The sequence below is a fragment of the Canis lupus genome, chromosome 5 (genome assembly GCF_011100685.1).
Source record: "Canis lupus familiaris isolate Mischka breed German Shepherd chromosome 5, alternate assembly UU_Cfam_GSD_1.0, whole genome shotgun sequence".
Lineage (NCBI taxonomy): Eukaryota > Metazoa > Chordata > Mammalia > Carnivora > Canidae > Canis > Canis lupus.
The window spans coordinates 53059854-53080206 of record NC_049226.1 but is presented as its reverse complement, the minus strand read 5'-3'; the positions used below and the strand labels follow the sequence as shown (position 1 = coordinate 53080206).

The window sequence follows — 20353 nt, the reverse complement described above, 5'->3', positions numbered from 1 at the left end:
TGAACTTTGTGCAATGCCCTGACCCAGAGACAAAATGAGGAATGGCAACTCACTGGCATCCCAAGCCTCCCCCACCCCCAGCACCCAGGGGACCCTCTGTCCTGCAGTGCAGCACTCACCCACACTATAGAGTGCTTCTTTGTGAGGATGATCTTGATCTTTCAGATTAGACTCTGACCCGGAGCACCAGAACTCGTGTGGGGCTCTTTAACTCATGTATCCATCGCAGGGCCCAGGGCAAAGAGTGCAGCTAGCTGCTCAATACAAGCTTAGAATAATGATAACGGTGTGTCTATGGAGCGCTTACTGGTGTGCCAAGCACTGTTTAAACTCCTTCCATGACTCATCTCAGTTATCCTCACAAAAGTCCTGGGAGATGAATGTTATTGTCAACCCCATTTTACAGATAAGGACAATGAGGCTCCGTGAGCAACATGCCCAAACTTAAAGAGCTAGTGAGTGGGGGAGCTGGGATTTACAAAGGCCATTTTATCACAGAAGACTTGGTGCTTTGTTCTGGGTTCTCTGACAACCTTCTTTGCTTTCAGAGAGACACTTTGAGACCTGAATTATTTAACGTTTCTAAAAACCATACTTGGCCTTCTTGGTTATAGAGGTGGCCAAATTATTATTTAAGTTATATTTAGAAGAGCACTTTTTTCCCTTTTCTTTCCTTCCTTTTTTAGCCAGGTAAAGAACTTTATTAACCTTGTTTCAAACTTCAGTTTAATTAGCTGCAAAGAATTAATAGTATCCAAGCAAAAACTGAAAAGTGCTGCAGTGTCGTCCAAGGGGCTTGCACTTAAAAGACTAGAGATCTAGAGTCCATCAGATCCATGAACAAAATTTTTGAAAGCAGTCCTAATATAAGACAGCAGTTCCCAGGAACTTCTTCAAGTTTTGTCTTCTTCAGAAACTGACTCAAATCATTTTGCTTCATTCTTGGAAGCTTCCTCAAAGTTCCCCACAAGATCCAGAACATCATCCTCTTTGTCCTCTCCGGTAACAAGTGGTGCTGTTTCAACCTCGGATTGTGTGGGCAGAGCTTCAGCCAGTCTTCTTCAACTAGTCAGACTGTCTGCACCAGGTTGGTCTAAGACTCTGGAAGCGTTTCTTCCAGCTGCTTCCTCTCAGCAAGGCCTGTGAGGGTGAAAGTGTTCGCTGCCTCATGTGCTGGAACTTCAGGGTTGTGAAGAGAGAGAACTGTTCCTTGGTTTATGAACATACTCACTTCTTCAATACCAGAGATATTGTTTACTCCTAACTTCTTTAAGGGGAACTAAGGTTTGGGGCTCTTGGGTGGCTCAGTGGGTTGAGTGTCTGCCTTTGGCTCAGGTCGTGATCATGGGTCCTGGGAATCGAGCCCCATGTCGGGTTCCATGCTGGGTGGGGAGTCTGCTTCTCCTTCTCCCTCTGCCCCTTACCCCCCGCCCTGCTCAGGCTCTTTCATGCTAATAAATAAATAAATAAATAAATAAATAAATAAATAAATAAATAAATAAATAAATAAAACCATCTTTTTAAAAAGGAGAATTAAGGTTTTTATCATCTGCTGTAGCCCTTCTGTGAACCATCGTCTTCTAGCAAGATGTTCCTTCCCCACCAATGTGCACCTGGGCTTGCAATCTGGCCCGTTTCTCCTGGTTCGTGACAGTTTCTCTCATCTTGATGGAGTGGAAATGGGACCTTGGGGGACTAAGGTTGGCGCTCAGAGGGTCCCGGCCAAACCAACGGAGACTAGGTGCATGCATGAGGGGACACAAGATGGCAGCCAGCATGTTCTATCTCTTTATATAGAATTTTCTTTTAGGCTAAGACTCAAGATGATCTGCAGCAGTGGTTCTCAAAGTATGGTCCCTGGACCAGTAGCATCAGTAACCCCCCTGCCCTGAGGAATTTGTTAAAAAGGAAAATTCTTAGGTACCCAATCCAGACCAAACAAATCAGAAACTCTGGGAATGGGGCCCTGTGATCTGTGTTTTAACAAATCCTCTAGGTGATTCTGGTGCAGGCTGAAGTTTGAGAAACTATGAGTTCAGGATGTTTAACAATCATGAGGTTTTCAAAGCAGTCAAATGAGCAATGCAAGATGCCATCAGCTCTCTGAGCGTACCATCTGCTGGCACTCATGGCCACAGTAAGACAGATGTTAGCATGGAACTATGTGCCACACCAAAGTGTGTGTTCACATCAAGTTCCATTAGAGCAAACATAAGCAAAGGTATTTACAGTGTCAACAGGATCCAAGCACAGTGTTGGTGGAAAGGGGATGAGAAGATATTCCTTTAAGTAACAGAGAAAGACACAAAACAGCACAAAAAATTGGCTTGTTTCTGGAAAGGGCCAGTGGCAGGGGGTGGGGTGGGGGTGGGGGCCTTCAACTAATTACTGAAGGCAGATGACAGAGGCCTGAGGGACCCTCCATTAGGATCACAGGTCAAGTTCACACTGACTTTCCTCCCTTTTCACTCCCTCTCCTCTCCTATTGCACTGATTGTGTTGACAACACAGGCTTTGTAGGAAACACAAAAGCTCCCGGCTCCCTGCTCCACTACTTTCTTTTTCTTCCTCTTGGACCTAGTCCCAGTGATCAAATGCAATGCTCTCCAGGGAGGCAGACTGGCCCAGGAGCGATAAGGGGCCAATTCCTGCAGATTTGCCATTTCACGGGCAAGCTGCCACGGCCTCTACGTAAAAATAACCAGTGATGGATGTCCAGCCTCATGGAAAAGCAGTTCGGCATTATCACCTGGGAGTTGACACACAGAGAGGGAAGTAATGGGGGGATGAGGCATTGGAGCCGTGACTCCCACTGGCTGGCTTTGTGCAGAGCCCTGTGCATTTCCTTACCTTCCCTGTGGCTCTCGGAAATCGCAGCCGCCTGCCTCTGGAAGGCCTGGAGGTTTACAACTGGTGGCTTCGGAGGCTTTGGAGGAGGAGGACCCAGGGACTTGATGGGAGGCAGTTGTTTTGTTTTGAGAAGTTGATGATGCCTGTCAACTGGCTGTTTCTCTGAGCATGGATAGTAAAAAACAAAAACAAAAAAATTAAATTTTAAAAATGCAGGCTAATACTATTTCCATTTCATGGCTTCCTCCATTAAATTGACAGTCCTTGCCTCAGTCTTTCTCCCCTCTAGTCTACTGTCCTCCTACTGACCAGAGTGTCCTGATCATATCACGGGCCTGCTGCCCAGAGGAAAAAGCCTGGCTTCCTTGGCTTGACATCTACGTGTGTACTCCATCCTCTGGCATGTCAATACCACATGGCCCCAGTCCACGTTTCCAGATTCTCTTCTTACCACACTTACCATCCTATTTTCCCAACCTTCAGCCCAAATATCTTTCACTCATGCCAATGGCTTCTCAATTCTCCAAATTTGATGTAAAAAGCCATCATATATCCAAGACTTCATTCATGCCTTTCTTGGTTCTGGAATGCTGTTCCCTCACTTCTTTCTCAGATAGCTCTGATTCATTCTTTAAGGCCCTGGGTCACCAATGACACCTCCTCTGGGAAACTTTCATTGATTTTAAAATCAAGGTAAGAATTAACCTGTCTCTGTTTTGTATTCCCATGATGTATCCTTATTATGTCTCTATCGGTGTTGTGATATATCAGAGGGGCAGATCTATCTTCCCATTGAGTGTTGGCTCCTCGTGTGTGGGGACCAGGGTATACTGATCTCTTGCCAGCATCAAGCACAGTGCCTGCCTCCAAGGAAATGGATGGCAACTATCCCCTGAAGGGTGCTTCAGTTGCTTATGACATGCAAATAACATTGGCACTGTAAAGACGAGGGGGATTGATGCCTGATTTCTAGGACTCATAGCCTGGGACAAGCTTCAGGGCTAACTTTGTGGTATATGGGCATCTGTGGATTTTGTGGTTTTATGTCCTGGAATTTCCCAGGACAGTCTCAATTTCATGCATTTTGCCCTTCTGTGCTCAGAGGCCAAACTCCAGCAGAAAGTCCAGTATTGTGTATGAAAATTGTATCTGCCTCTTAGACTGAAAATAGCACAAAATCTTGTATGATCCATGGGCCATGATTTGGGGTTCACATAATACAATGGTTGACAACATGCACCATCCCTGGTAAAAATAAAGACGTTGGCCAGTGTTTTACAAGTTCCTCAGTGCAACTTCCACAGAGCCCTGCTGCCCTCTGGGAGCAAAGAGGGGATGGGTGGTGGTGGGGGGGGGAAGCTTCCTTCTTGCCCCTGCCAGCAGGGGTTACATCAGTCTGGTCTGAGTTCCTCTCTTCATAGGCTTTACTTATAAGTTGGGATGTCAGAAATTATAGTTCTTATCAAATTAAGGAGAAGATGTAGTGAGAATGAGTGATCCCTTACTAACTGGGTTCCTAATTTTTACCAGGCCCTGGGCTAAGAGATGGACATGGGTCATTTCGTTTAATCCCCTCAACAGCTCCATCAGGTAGGTGGCCCATCCTTCTTTCCTTCTTCCCATTCATCCTCTTTTCTTATCCCTTCATCAATAACGATTTATCTACTATTTTCCAGGCATCATTCTAGAAGTTGGGTATAGAGTTAAGAACAAGAATAGAGATAGAGGCCTGGGTGGCCCAGTGGTTGAACATCTGCCTTTGGCTCAGGGCGTGATCCCAGGGTCCTGGGATTGAGTCCCGCATCAGGCTCCCTACAGGGAGCCTTCTTCTACCTCTGCCTGTGTGTCTGCCTCTCTCTGTGTCTCTCATGAACAAATAAAAAATAAAAATCTTGAGGAAAAAAAAGAATAGAGATAGAGATCACCCTCAAGAATTTTCATTTTAATAGGGGGAGACTGAGGATACGCATGCAGACAAATAAACAAGGTAATCACAGAGACCTGTCAGGTCTATGAAAGAACTAGAACAGGCTGCTATGAAAGAGCGCAAACTGCTGATGGTGAAGTAGTGGGCTTTAGCTAAAGAGGTTATCTGAAAAAGTGTCATGTGAACTTAGATCTAAATGCAGCTACAGAAAGCTCAGAGGAGAGTTGTCTAGGAAGAAGAACAGCAAATGTAAACGTTCCGAGCATAATAAAGGCTCTTCATGGAATAGCAAGAAATCCATGTGTCCGCTCTTGAGCCAGGGGGAGACGGGCAGCAATGAGTCAGATACATAAGCAGGGTCCAGGAGGTGCAGAGCCATGAAATCAGTAGTAAGTAGTTCAGACTATTCTAAATTCAGAGGGGGAAGCATGTACTATTGTAAGCAGGAGATCCCTCCACCCACTCCTGCCCATCCATCCATCCATCCATCCACCCATTCAAGCATTCAACAAATCCTTTTTGAGGACCTACTGAACCTGGCTTTGTTCTTTTAGGTGCTAGGGATACATGGTCAAGAAGACAGTTTTTATCCTTATGTAACTTATATTTTACTGAAGTAAACAAACAGCTATGTAACAATATACCAGGTGAGGATGGGATATGAAAGTCAAAGCCATGTAAGACGACAGAGACTGATGGAGGTGGGGTAGTCATTTTAGATGGTGACTCACAAATTCCACTCACAACAGATGACACTGAGCAGAAACCATGATGAAGTGAGGGAGGGAGACATCAAAGGCCTGGGGGGAAGGAAGTATGTTCCAGGCAGAGTATCAGCAAGTACAAAGGCCCTGGGGTGGAACTAGCATGGTTTATCTAAGGGAAAGCAAGAAGGCCGGTGTGGTAAAAGGAGGAGTAAGAGAGGTAAGAGGGGCCAAATGACATCAGATGGTATAGAATGGCCAGAGTTGAACTTGAGCAGGGGAGTGCTATGGTCTAATTTATGATTTAGAGGATCACTGTGCCCACTAGGAGAAGAATCAGGTCGTAGGGGGCAAGCATGTAGAAGCAGGGAAACCAGCCGGACCACTGTGGTCCAGGAGAGAGAGGACAGTGGTGTGGACAGTGGTCTGGACAGGGCAGAGGGCAGAAATTGACTAAAGCAGGAGGATACAGAACATATTTTGCTGGTAGAACCAAGAGCTTGCTGATGCAGTGGGTGCAAAGAATGAGGGGGAAAGAAGAATAGAGCGTGGCACCTAGGCTTTTGGCTGCAGCAACTACAAGGAGGGTTGTGCTGTTTACCAGGTTGGGGCATATTGGTGATGAATCCGATTCGTAGCAGAGCAGACCAGGCCATACAAAGTTAAGTAGACTGCCCAAGCTTATGCATCTTTTTAAGATATAGAGCTAGGATTCAAACCCAAGCTTGACCAAACTTTCAATAGAATTGCAGGAGATCAAGCATTTACCCAGGCCTGAAATTACAATTTGGCAGATGGGCTTAGAATACCTGCTCTGGAGTTTGGAGCAAAACTCGCCCAGATCAAACATGACCATCAGTAAGCTCTAAATTAGAAGAACTTAGTGGCCCATCCCCTAGGCCCACGAGGATGAATTCTCACCTGGGGTCTGGCTGGCAAGTTCACTCTCATAGACAGGCTGGCAGGAGCTCCCCGCTGGGCTCCTCTCAGGGTGAGGGGTTTCTAGGCTCTTCCTGCCATGTTGAAAAAATAGAAAAGTGGGATCTTCAGGTGATTTTCTTTGGGCCACCGAGTAACTCTGGGAAGGTAGGGTCTGGGCTCCTTCTGTTTCCAGCTGTCTCCTGGGTTCTTTTGGAGTAAGCCCTCTGCTTTGCTGCTCCTCCGGATGGAAGCCCCTGTTTGTATAACTGGGAAGGAAAGAAGCTGAAGACATCTCATTTCGAGATGACACCTTCTCCCAGTTCCAGAGCTTGTCTTTGAAGCTATCTGTCACTGCTACTCTCCTCTCGTTGGTTATCTCAGCACTTGACTGACTCACGTCTAACAGCAGAGAAGTTTTCTGTAAATTCACTGCAGAACCAGGAGACCTCTCTGGAGGTCCTGGGGAATTCGGACATTTCTGAATCTTGCTCCCCTGGGCCACTTTCATATCCTGGAGTTTAAGAAGCTGGGGTTCAGCACTAGAACAGCATAGTGGGAGCGGATTGTGGTTGGGCAAGAGGGGTTTCCCATTGGCCAAAGTTCTTGTTGACTGTGTGTTTCGAATGCCACCCTTTCGAGAAACACCTGCTGAGAATTTAATAGGTCCTGGAGGAGGTGGCGCATCAAACTTTTGAAATTTAGCTCGAAGTTCCTTGAAGTTTCTTAGCCCTTCCTAAAGCGTAAGAAAAAAAAAGTCTCATTACTCTAGGGAAAAAAACTGATTAGTTGACTTCACTGCACATGTAAGTGCTGATACAACACCATTGCTTAGTGGGCCGTGTCAGCTGGTAACACGACCTCTATGTGAGGTGCAATGAAAACAAATGTCTCCTCTTTGAAACACTTCAGGTCTGTTTAATTCCGTCACAACACGTAAAGGATACTTATAAAGGAGACAGTATTGACAATTGCTGATAAAGCCCTTGATACAGATTCTTGGTGGTGCCTTGTTGCCTCTACAAGTTCTAAACCTCCTAGCACAGCATTCAAAGTTCTTCATAATCTGGTGGGATTATGGTCTCCAGCCACAGCCCACCACAACTACCCTTAAACCAAATGGCATTATCATTTTCTAGAAATCTGTACCATTGACCACCCTGACTTTGCTTATATGTTCTTGCTTCACAAAATTCACCCTCCACCTAACTTGTCAGTTGCTCTCTTGCAACTTCGATGCCCACTTTTCTCCAGGAAGCCTTTCCCTGGGCTGACAGGTAGAGCTAACTTCTTCCCGGTCTCCTCGTGCTTCCATAGCTCTGGTTCTCTTGGCTGTTGAACTTAACTTTGGAACTAGACAGGTCTACATTTAAATTCTGACTCTGTTCTTTATCATCTAGGCAAATAACTCTGGGAAATGTGATATTAGCTCTCAGCATAGTCTCATCATGGAAAGAAGGGGTCAAGTGGTAAAAGGGTTAGGGCCACTATGCGTGGAGTGTCCATCACGGTGCCAGCAAGCCCGGGATAAATCAGAGCTATTTGGAAGAGGCTAGCTGATGCTCTTGTGTTTTGACTCTCCTTGGGAGAGTGTGCTCTACCTTCTGAGCTGAATTCAGTATATGAAAACAGTCGTAGGGGGGATCCCTGGCTGGCTCCACAGTTTAGCGCCTGCCTTTGGCCCAGGGCGCGATCCTGGAGTCCTGGGATCGCGTCCCGCGTCAGGCTCCCAGCATGGGGCCTGCTTCTCCCTCCTCCTGTGTCTCTGCCTCTCTCTCTCTCTCTATCATTCATAAATAAATCAATAAATCTATCTATCTATCTGAAAACAATGGTAGGAATAGCAGCCCAACCCTTGTGGCTGAGGAAGGATGTGCCTGGCATTACCCGGGCCGGGGGTGGTCTGGCAGGTAGGATGGGGCTTGCCTCCTGCTCAGTGTTGTTCCCACTGCTCCCCTTTTTTCTCACCAGGTCTGATTTAGTTTTATAACTGCACTTTGCCATCTCCCCAGGAAGAAGGAAGGGGTGGAGGTAGAGTATGAGCGGACAGCGCATGGAGCTCTTTCAGAGAGCCACTGTCTTCTCCTGGTCATCTTATAAAGGGCTGAGTTTTGTGTAGCAAGAGAATCTCCACACCATTCGCTTCTCGTTTTGCCATCTGAGGGAATGCTGGGTGACCTTTTCTCACCATGTTTACAGTTGACTCACACCTGTCCTCCGAAGATTCAGGGATGGAGGGAAGTTGAAGTAGCAAGAAGCAGGTGTCTGGGAGCTTGCTTGTATGCTCTCTCCCCCAGGCTGCCTGCCTCCAGGCCCTCCCTTCCTCTCTATCACACTCATACACACTCACACACACGTACACATTTATAGTTTTTTTCCCCCATGAATTGCTAAGTCTTGATTTCTTTTTTTTTTTTTTTTTTAAATTTTTATTTATTTATGATAGTCACACAGAGAGAAAGAGAGAGAGGCAGAGACACAGGCAGAGGGAGAAGCAGGCTCCACGCACCAGGAGCCCGATGTGGGATTCGATCCCGGGTCTCCAGGATCGCGCCCTGGGCCAAAGGCAGGCGCCAAACCGCTGCGCCACCCAGGGATCCCTAAGTCTTGATTTCTTAAATAGATTTCAACCAGAGGTCAAATTAATTCAACTATACTTCCTCTCCCCTGATGTGAGGGAAGCCAGCACTGGGCATGGAACCAGGACAGCTGAGTAGGAGGCTCTGCTCTGCCATTTTCTAGTTCTATGCCTTGGGCAATTCATTTCCCTGAGCTTTATTTTCCTCACTATAAAAAGGGACTACTCTACTAACAGTGGAAGGTTATTGTAAGGATCAAAGGAGAGAGCTGTAGACCTACCACAGTGGTTTATATTTTTAAAATTGTGGTAAGATACACGTCATTTAAAATTCACCCTCTTAACCATTTTATACGTATGATTCAGTGGTATTAAGGGCACTCACATTGCTGCAAATGTCCAGAACCCTTTTCATCTTGCAAAACTAGAACTCCATCACCATTATGCAGTAGTTCTCCACTCCCTACGTCCTACCCCCAGCACTCACCATTCTACTTCCTTTCTCTATGATTTTTCAAGTAGCTCATATAAGGGGAATCATACAGTAATTATCTTTTTGTGACTGGCTTATTTCACTTAGCATACTGTCCCTGAGGTTCATTCATGTTGTGGCATGTGGCAAAATTTTCTTTTTTAAAACTGAATAATATTCCATTGTATGTATATACCACATATTGTTTATCTATTCGTCTGTTGGTGGACACTTTCTTTGCTTCCACTTTTTAGATGCTTTAAATAACATTCCTATAAAGATGGATATGCAAATCTCTCTTTGAAATCAGGTTTCCATTCCTTTTGGGTATTTGCCCAGAAGTGGAATTACTGAATCATTATTGTAATTCTATGTTTAATTTTTTGAGCAACGACCATACTGTTTTCTATAACAGCTGTACCATCTTACACTCCTACTAACAGAACATAGGATTTCAATTTTTCCACATTCTTGTAACATAATATTTTTATAGCAGCCATCACAATAGATGGGATGTGGTCAGTGGTTAATATTTTTAAAGGAATGTAATGATGATTATTTTTAGCTCTTCACTATCTGAAGCCATATGAGCTATAGTTATTATTGGGTGGTAGATTTTAGTCTCTGCAGGGATGTTAGGAAAAACCCTAGCAGGAAATGGAATTATTCATTGATTCCCTCCAAACCCAAATCCTGCGTCAAGGTCACTGGTTCAGGAGGAAGTAAGCTTGATGATATCTCTTTCAACAAATGCTCATTGTGTGTCCATGATGTGGGCAAAAACACTATTTTAGACAAGGGTTCAGCTATTAAATATTATATTCTAAGGTCAGGGAGAGACAGAAAATAAGCAAATACACATGAAAATATTAGAGACAGAAGCCATGTGGAGAACTGAATACCAAATTAAACAGTGGGTGGCTGGGTACCCACCAATAATTTTCCGAGCTCTCTTAGGGAAGTCATTCCCTTTCCAGAGCGGAGTTGTCTATCGCATAAGACTGTTGGCCCAAGTGAGCACCAAAGTCCCTCTAGCGCTAAAGTTTGGATTTTACTTTCTCTATTATGGGAAATAGTTGTGACACAATCTGTTGTTGATCATCACCTCTAGAGGAGAGGTCAGGGTTGAGGGCATGAGGCAAAGTACATGAGGATGGGTTGGGTGGTGCTCGGGGCTCACTCTAATGAAAACCATGATCCATTTTTCTGGACCCACAGCAGGTCTGTCTCCACATCCTACTAATGTCAAGTGTTTTTGTTTTGTTAAATAGGCTCGATGCCCAGCATGAGTCCCACGTGGGGCTTGAAGTTAAGACCATGAGATTAAGACCTGAGATGAGATCAAGAGTCAGACACTTAACCAACTGAGCTACCCAGGCACCCCACTGATGTCAAGGCTTAAGAAGCCCACAAACCCGTCCCTTCTTCATGCCATGGCCACTATCTCTGAGTCATCCTCACACATTGCAATGACTTCCTTGTGGTCTGTCTGCTTCTACTCTGGGTCCTTCCAATCCATCACTTACCCAGCTATTAGACAAACCTGATGAAACACACATCTGATCATGTATGTCCCCCGTTTAAAATTCTTCAGTTTGGCTTCCCCAAAGCTTTCACATCAACTGAAACTCTCTTGCATAGCACATAAGGCCCTCCCCCAAATCCCAACTCTGTTCATTTTCGGACATGATAGTGGGCCCTTCCCTAACACGTTTTCTTCCTTCTGGCCCTGAGTTGCCCAAGTTTTCCCACCTATTCTGCTCTTTCATGCCTATGCCTTTGAATGTACTATTTCTTCTGCCTGGAATGCCCATCTCTCTCCCAATTTCTGGAATTAGAAAATTGCTGCTTGTTCATGATTCAACTCATGTCACCTCAAAATGTGCGTTGGTTTACTGCTATGTGCTAGGAATGAGGGTTACAATGGTGAGTTAGCATTCCTGACCTTTCAGAGCTAGTGAAATGAGGAAGCAGACACAAACTGATCACTTTAGTGTAGGAGAGATGGTTATTCAATACACAGCGTGACATCTGTGAGAACACAGAGAGTGGGTCATGACAGACGAATGGATAAAAAAAATGTAGCAGGGCTACAAAGAAGGTTCTGTAAAAAATGACTTAGTTGGAAGAGGCAGGCAAGTGAGAGTGGCAGGAAAGGTGGCCCCAATAGCAAGAAGAGCAGGAACAGAGAAGGCGTGGCAGTGTGAAGCAGCATAGTGTAGATGGAAATAAGCAATTCTATGTTACTGAAGCCCTAGTGTTCCATATGGGAAGCTGGACGAGAATGTCAAGGCCAAGTCCCCTTAAAGTAATTAGGCTTAATCTTCAGAGTAGTTGGGGAGCTACTAATAAGTTTTACACAGGGCTAGGACAAACTTTGGTTTATATTTCATGCAGATTAGAGACCAGGAACTAATTAGGAGGCCAAATAAAAATGATAAAAGGTGGGAGTTGGACAGTGTTGGTAGGAATGGAAAAGAGAAATGTGCAGGGGGTGGTATGGACCAGACCCAGAGAGGGGAGGGAGGACTGCAGGATGATTCCTGGGTTACTAAATTGAGTAAGAGGATGGATGTTGGTTCTTGAAACTAAGACTGAGGACAGAAAATAAAAGTACTGGGGAGAAATGATGGCCAGTTTTGGATGTGATGGTTTGCCTTCTTAGGGGAGGCATCTAATAGGTAGTTATTTTGGGGTACCTTTTGGGGGTTAGAAATTTAAATTGGTATTTATTCACTTCTTGGTGAGCACAGAGCTTAAAAATATGAACCCTGGAGTCCAGCTGCCTGAGTTCAAATTCCAGTCCTGCCATTAATTGGCTTTATGACCCTGAGCCAATGACCTAAACTTTCTGTATTTGTTGCTTTATCTGGGGTAATAATTGTACTCCACCTCTTAGGGTTGTTGTGGTAGGTAGAATGATGGACCCTTAAAGAGATCCACATCCTAATCCATGAAACCTGTCACTTGCATGCCAGAGGGACTTTCTGGGTATAATTAAGTTAAGGATCTTCAGATGGGGAGATGATCCTGGATTATCTGGGTGGGCCCAATGTAATCATAAGGGTCCTTGTAAGTGGAATGCAAGACACAAGGCCATAGGACAATGAAACAAAGATGAGGGTATGAGGGATGAAGATGCAATATTCTGATTTTGAAGATGGAGGAAGATCTAGGAGCTAAAGAATGCAGGTAGCCTCCAGAAGCTGGAAAAGGAAACAGATTTTTCCTAGAGCCACCAGATGGAACACTGTCCTGCTAACATCCTGATTTTAGGTATCTGGCTTCTGCAACTGTAAGATAATAACTTCGTGCTATTTTAAGCTACTCAATTTGTGGTCATTTGGTGCAGAACTAGGAAATGAATACAGTAGTATGAGGATCTAATTAATAAGTACATGTAGAGCATTCAGAAGGCAATAATAGGTGTCACTACATTTTAGCTCTTGTTATTTATAGGTGGTTGCTGTGACCATAGGGCTGGATAGGATCAGCTGGATAGGAAAACGTGTGCTGGCATCAGAGCCATGGACAATAGCAGAGGGCAAGAAAAAGGCCTGAGAAGAAACAAAGAGGTAAGAGTTAATCAAGAGATAGGGCAGCCCAGGTGGCTCAGCCTTTTAGTGCTGCCTTCAGCCCAGGGCATGATCCTGGAGACCCCGGATCCAGTTCCATGTCAGGCTCCCTGCATGGAGCCTGCTTCTCCCTCTGCCTGTGTCTCTGCCTCTCTCTCTCTCTCTCTCTGTCTCTGCGTCTCTCATGAATAAATAAATAAATAATCTTTTTAAAAAAGAGAGATAAAGAGAAGGGATGGTCAGTATTAATGAAGAACTAGTGCCCAGTAGTGGCTAGTGCAGCAGAGAAGTTCTAGAAGATAAAGACTGAAAAATGTCTGGTGGATGGATATTGCAAAAGAATGCCATCACAGCAGCAAAGGGTCCCAGAGTGAATGAGAGGGGAAGAAAAAATAAATGACTAGCCCCCCTCTCTCTCTCTCTCTTTTAAGGAAGCTGGCAATGACAAAAGGAGGAGAGGGGATAATTAGAATGGGATTCAGGATCAACTGAAGGTTTTAACTAATTTTTCTTTCTAGTGAATCTTTCCCTAACCCAGATCCTGGAAAGCTCAGAACTCTACTTCCCTCTGTCAGCTAGACCTCTGCCAAGCAGAGGCATCCAGGCAGGGATGGAGGATGAGCACAAGGATTGCAGGTCATGGAAGAGCAGATCTCTGGGGAGCAACCATAGACGCTCCCGTGCTGTGTATTGGGGAGTAGCAGGAATGTGTTCCTACCAGAATAATCCCATGTGGATGCAAGACTTCTCGCTTACCTGTAGCATACCAGCTCATTCCTGGCCCTTCTGAAAATTCCTAAAATAATCTATCATAAACCCCCTTCTGTTCAAACTGGCAGCAACAGATTTGGTTATCTACAGCAAAAAACACTGCCTAATACATTCTGGTTTGCTTTTCCTCCCATCACCTATCAGCACTCAACCTACTGCTATCTCCCTCCATCAGGATGTAAGTAAGCTCCTTGGGGACAAGTGCTTTGTCGGGATGGTTCACTGCCTTAACACAAGTGCCTGGAAGCATATTGGCCCATAGAGGGTGCTCAGTAAAAATGTGGTGAATGAGTAAATCCTTGACGTACAAGTCTTTTAGCAGCCCTTCAAGGCAGGGACAGTGTCTTCTTTATCTTGGTACCACCATTACTAGTGCCAGGGCTTACAAAATGTTTGGTGAATGAACTGGTAAATGAACATTTAGAAAAATTCGCAGGTTCGTATAATTCATGAACTGTAACTGTACAGAATTTTGTTTTTTTTTTTCCCTAAGTACAGCTTAGAATGCACACAGAAACAAATTCTTTAATTGCTGTGATACCAGAAGTCAACCCCGAAAATAGCCCTGAAGATAGCCTTGGCACATCTGATCTGGACTGGGCATGCTTTGAATACCTCATCTGGGAAGCAAAGGCCAAAACAATCTCAAGAGATGTTGTGAGAACAACCTAGGATAAAAGACAGTGGTGTCCTCTAAACACAAAGAGTTTATTTCTTTGATGTGGAAATTGACCAAGGGGTAGCAACCCGCCAGGAGAACAAAGACGTTGCTATTTTAGACACATGAGGAGACCAGTGTGAAGTAGTCATAAACCTGAATGTCAGTTCTTTAAATGCAGTATTATTATATCTACATGAATATATTTAAGCCCAACTAGGGGACAAGACTCCATCAGACACATGTCTCTCATTCAATATTTATTTTATACAAATCTAAGAAATGATAGTAACAAAAGTATGCATTTATGCCTCTTTCACACACACACACTTTATATGACGTTACTACATGCCAGGCTATATTCTATTCATTTAACTGATTTAAACCTTATGTCTAGCCCAGTGTTTTCCTAAGATACAGACCAGAATATTGAGGCATTGTGAGGCTAAGCAACCTGTCCAAGGTCACAGCAAGAATCGTCAAAGATGGGATCCCTGGGTGGCTCAGTGGTTGAGCATCTGCCTTCAGCCCAGGGCGTGATCCCAGAGTCCTGGGATTGAGTCCCACGTCAGGCTCCCTGCAGGGAGCTTGCTTCTCCCTCTGCCTGTCTCTGCCTCTCTCTCTGTGTCTCTCATGAATAAATAAATAAAATCTTAAAAAAAAAAAAAAAAAAAAGAATTGTCAAAGCTGGGATTCAAACTCACATAATCTGGGTTCAGAACCCATGCTCTATCTTGGACAGCATAAACCAAAAGATTTGTTGGTGGATTTAGATTTTTTTCTTTTTCTTTTTTTTTAAGGAAAAGGCTAATATTTGATCAGAAGAATATAAATACTATACTACTAGCTTCCTAGGAAGTCTCTTTATACTTTGCCAGTTTCAGAGAATTGATAACTATGTTTTTTCCTCTCCTATCCCTATCATCCTTATTAACAACTCTTATGTATAATCTCTACAATAACCCTACAGAGTAGGTATTGTTACTGCCTCATTTTACAGGTAGAGATTGAATAACTTTCCCTAGTTTACAGTTAGAAATTAGGAATTTGAATCTGAGTCTATTTGACTATAGCATTGATCTTACCTATTCTGCTAATATGCCTTATTTATAAATTTAATTTACAATTCTTTTGTTATCTCACTGACTTTTCATGATCAATTTCACATGTCACACTAATTTTAGAAATTATATAACAAGTGTACCTCTAATCATATTTTTTAACAAATAATGATTCCAGCAACCAATTTGCATTTGCCTTTAAAACACTCTCTAAGACATTTTGTTATTTACACAGAGATGAGCAAAACATTGGATCTAATGTATTGCTCTAATGGGATTTTTAAAATTTTTAATAAGTTATATGACTTTGTGACTGTGCATCTTGGATTTTCAAGGTAGTTCGGATTTAATGTAATTTAAAAGTGATGCAAAGATGCAGAACCAGAAAACAAAATATAATTTAGTGCTGTACCCTTTCAAAATAGATCTGCAAATGAGAATCAGTCCTGTGTCAAATCACATATCCTCACTCCTGGTTTATAAAATATGGTACAGACAGCTGCTCCACCCTCTCTGGAGTTTCCCTGTCTTGGTGGTCTGCTTGGTAACCCTCTCCCGGGTCACAGCTCCCTGGGCTTCCATCTACAATGGCATGCTTCACACCACATGTAAGCTGCAGTGAACACAGACTGCCAGTGCTCATAAATTAGTGACTCAAAAAGTGAAAGTAGGCATAAAAATATACATAAAATAAGTTCCAAAAGGAGAAGACCCTGTTTTGGTGCATATTTCTTGATTTAAGAAAAGATGACTCATTTCTGAATTTCTGCAAATTGCTGAATATTGCCTTCGGGGAGGGAGGAACAATGGCAGCATCCATGGCCATGGTTTATCACACATTTCACATTCTTCTCCTGATAAGCAAATATAAGAGCCTTCAGGAAAAACACAGACTCCAAATCCAAAGCACAGAGAAAGGCAGCAGAATTTAAGAAATTATGAGCCCAGAAAAAGAGGCAGTAATGGCTGTCAAACCCTTCCTAAGATGGAAAGAAAGAAAAGTCGATTAAAAATAGCATCTGACTCATCCTTCATGAATAAAAGAGCTTCGATCCAACCTTCACTACTACAAGAGCTATAATGATGGCAAAACGGCCTATGTTCCTGGTACCAGTGATTAATTCCAAAGCCCCCAGGAAGGGGTGGGAGCAAGAGAGCAGAGAAATGCTGTTTGAATCCTCCTGCCCGCCCCCTGAATGGACACAGGACAAAAACGTTAAAAGCTTCCATCATAAAGGTGTAAGAATCAATAACTGCCCACCCTATTTAACCCATCAGGCCAGATTAGGACTTTTCATCCTTCAGTTTATACATGGGCAAGTGTCCCAGCTCTGCTAGATGTGTGACCTTGAGCAAGCTACTGAATTTCTCTGCATCTGTAAAATGGGGCTAATACTGCCCCCCACCTGGGGCTATCAAGTTTCACTTATGTGTGAAAGCCTCATAAGTATCTGGCCCCTGGCAGGTGAGTTCTGGGTAAGACAGCTACTCCTCTAGTTGGAACCTCCATGCTGCATGTGAAAAAGGAGAGATCTAGAGCTCCCCAGGCTCCCCATAAAATCCTTCCTCCTCCAGTTGTGACACTGCCCAATGTTGACTCTCCAAGCGCCCAAGTCCTGCATGGTCTTAATAACCACCAAGCCCTGCTCACCACTACACCCCTGCAGCACTATTAAAGCTGCCTAGAGGTCCCAATTCTTATGAGTGGGCACTAAAGTAATGACTCCTGTTTCTGTAAAGCCACTAGGCCTCACATCTCTGTTTACCTCAGTCGTCATCTGAAAGCCAAGCTAGTCCATTAACAGAGGGCCCCATCTCCCAAAGATCTCTTTAAATGTCCCCAGCTGATCCCCAACACTTCCATGAAGTTCTCTGCAACTCAATCAGTGGTTAGAAAATCCCTCTCGTCCTCCACCTGTTCTGTGAACACACCTGCCACCTCATTGCTCTAACTCAAACTCATACCTCAAGACCCAGCTTTCCTTGATGCTCTCTCAAGTGTGTCTTTTTTCTCCTATACTCCTCTACTCCTGGGCCAGGAGGTGGGGCAAGTGTTCAGTTAGCTCCTCGCTGCTGCTTCCACATCATTTCTTCCTCACAGATCCCAGCTCCCACTGACGGTGTACCGAACTAAACCCATTCCTTCTTATTGAAGTTGTCGTTGATATTTCCGGCCATTCTCCTTCATTTACTGAAGATTTTAGCACCTGACTTATTCCTCTCCCTCCAGTACCATTCCCATGACAATAAGAAAATTTAGAATCCATATAGATAACCCTTCCAAGAGGCTGATTTCATTACTGGACAGTCTTATCTTCCACTGTATCTCAGCCACCACTCTGCATGCATACAGCTTAGACTTCATTATTACCAATAACTGGTCTCCAGCACATCAATTTCAAGGATCTTCCTCCTGGATCACCATCTCTTCTCTCACCCTCTTGCCCCTCCTGGTACCCCATTTCTAGAAGATTGCTGGCTCCACCAAGTGAATCCCTGGGCCTCAATACTTCTTCCCTGTCTACTATCCCCCATAGCCTGAAACGTCTTTCTTCTCAGACCTCGTTTGGCAATGTTTTTAGATCTGGCTGTGCACTGGAATGTCCTGAGGACTTCTGAGCCTGCCCCCTGAAGCAGAATATCTGGGGAGTCCATATTCTGGAGTGCTTACTGTATGGTCAGCTCAGCACCTGGTCCAAGGAATAGATTGGGGAACATGTCTTCTAGCATCTCATCTGCATATCTCTTGCAGTCTCTTGCCTCTCACTTCTTCCCACGTCCTACTGCAATTACTCAGGTAGATGTCCCATCTTTTTTGAAGGCAGGTAGGAAATTGTACTTATCTTTGTAGAGCTCACGGGCTCAAGCATGATGCTTTACTCTTAGTAAATACTCAATAAGTAGTTGCCAAACTAGTACTAAAAATAAAACGAATGCATTTCTTGGGTAATGACCTAGAGGGAACATTCTTTAAAAGGGCTATCTTGGGATCCCTGGGTGGCGCAGCGGTTTGGCGCCTGCCTTTGGCCCAGGGCGCGATCCTGGAGACCCGGGATCGAATCCCACATCGGGCTCCCTGCATGGAGCCTGCTTCTCCCTCTGCCTATGTCTCTGCCTCTCTCTCTCTCTCTGTGTGACTATCATGAATAAATAAATAAAATCTTAAAAAAAAAAAATAAAAGGGCTATCTTTAGAGACTTACACATGAAATCCATGCTAATGGTGCATCTAAAAATGCAGGTTGGATCACATTCTCCTCTGTTCAAACCTTCCAATGGGTTCCCATTATCTTGATGATAAATTATATATTCCGTAGCCATACATATGAAGCCCCCTGATCTTTTCCTGCCTCCATCTCCAGCTTTGTTTCCCGCCACTTCTAGCTCACGCCTTCAGTACAACTAGACTTGCCCCCATGCAGTTGTACATGCTCTTCCCTCTGCCTGGATGCCTTTTCTGTAGTTATTTGCCTAGCTAAACTTATTCTGAGATTCAGCTGAGCTATCAGCCCCTCCCAGGAGTCTTTTCCAGTGTTTAGGCTGGGCTAATACCTGCTCCCTGCTCCATAGCACTCTTGGTTTAACTGTCTATGTGTCTGCTTTCTCCGAACCCCATTTATAGGGACATCCTCGGAGTGTGGACCAGACTGTACTCTTTTCCACTCATGTGTCTGTCACCATGCTTAGGTACATGGAATGTAGATGACAAGTATTTTTTAATTGAACTGAGCTGATTAGAAAGCATTGGATGCATTTATCGATAGAAGGGATTGCAGAAAATTAGGAAGAATTCTAGAAGAAATAATATGAACAGTGTACTGAATTCTGAGTATGCTACATCTTATTGTGTTAGCATGGTTCCAAGCCCTGTCAGAACAGCAACATGTGAACTTCGTCTCAATCACTGTTATCCTTACAATGGGCTTTCTAGGTGCACCTCTGCAAAGCAGGACAAAATCAAGGGTCAGGTTTGCTTAGGTCTGCTAAAGTAAAGGAAATTTTTAACTTTTCATGTTTGTGGGCCTTGCTCCTAGGGATGCTAGATTTTATCATTTACCAAGGTCAAAATGACTCAGCAAAACCTCAAAGCATGGGCTCTATTTCTGCCTTGAGCACACATTGTACATCTGCTTTGTTAAAAATAAATAACCATATAGGAGTATTCCAAACATACAGATAAGAAAAAAACTCCTCGATTCTCAGAAGATTAAAGTCATACAGCCTTATAAACTAAAAGCAGAAGATAAAGTGTAACTTTCTGGACTCTCTGGTCAGGATGATTTGTAACTTATGTAAAAACAAACAAAAACAGAACAATATAATCCTGTACCAAATGTTCTGGAGCATTCTCTTCTTTGTGAAGATTCTGTATCCTGGCCTATCCTAACTTGGGCTCAAATACAACTTTTTACCTTTTACTTTCAAATTTTAAAAATGTTGGTTCATTTTGCATTAACATTTCCTATTGCTAATGGGTGTCTGAGCTAAGGTTAGGGAACTCAGCCCTGATGCCAGTGGTTTTTTTTTTTTTTTTTCTGTTATTGTTGTTGTTTTTAAAAAAACTTTTTACTTTGGAGTGATTTTCGGTTTACAGAGAAGCTGCAGAGATGATCCCACCTGGCCTCATCCAGGTGGCTAACATGACACCCAAGCTGCTTGGTGTGGCACCAAGGACAAGGGTCAGTGACATTGAAACGAACTCTGCTGTAGCATGCCTTTTCTCCAGGGACAGGTTTTCCTTCGCCCACTCCCAAATTTATCCAATAATCATTCGTTGTAGGCATACGATGGGTCATGTAAATGAGTAAGACAGACACTGGCCTTGCCATGATGGGTCCGT

General features: G+C 43.9%; 1 protein-coding gene across 2 annotated transcripts in view; it reads right to left on the bottom strand.

Annotated features, from left to right (window-relative positions):
• Window positions 1–20353, bottom strand: part of FYB2 (FYN binding protein 2) — a 123774-nt gene that overhangs the window by 86524 nt on the left and 16897 nt on the right. For both annotated transcript variants that reach the window (XM_038537418.1, XM_038537417.1), the window contains exons 2-3: window positions 6403–7135; window positions 2851–3012 (exon numbers count right to left, since the gene is read on the bottom strand). In XM_038537418.1, coding sequence (XP_038393346.1) covers window positions 2851–3012; window positions 6403–7135 — 895 coding nt within the window. The remainder of the gene's footprint in view (window positions 1–2850; window positions 3013–6402; window positions 7136–20353) is intronic.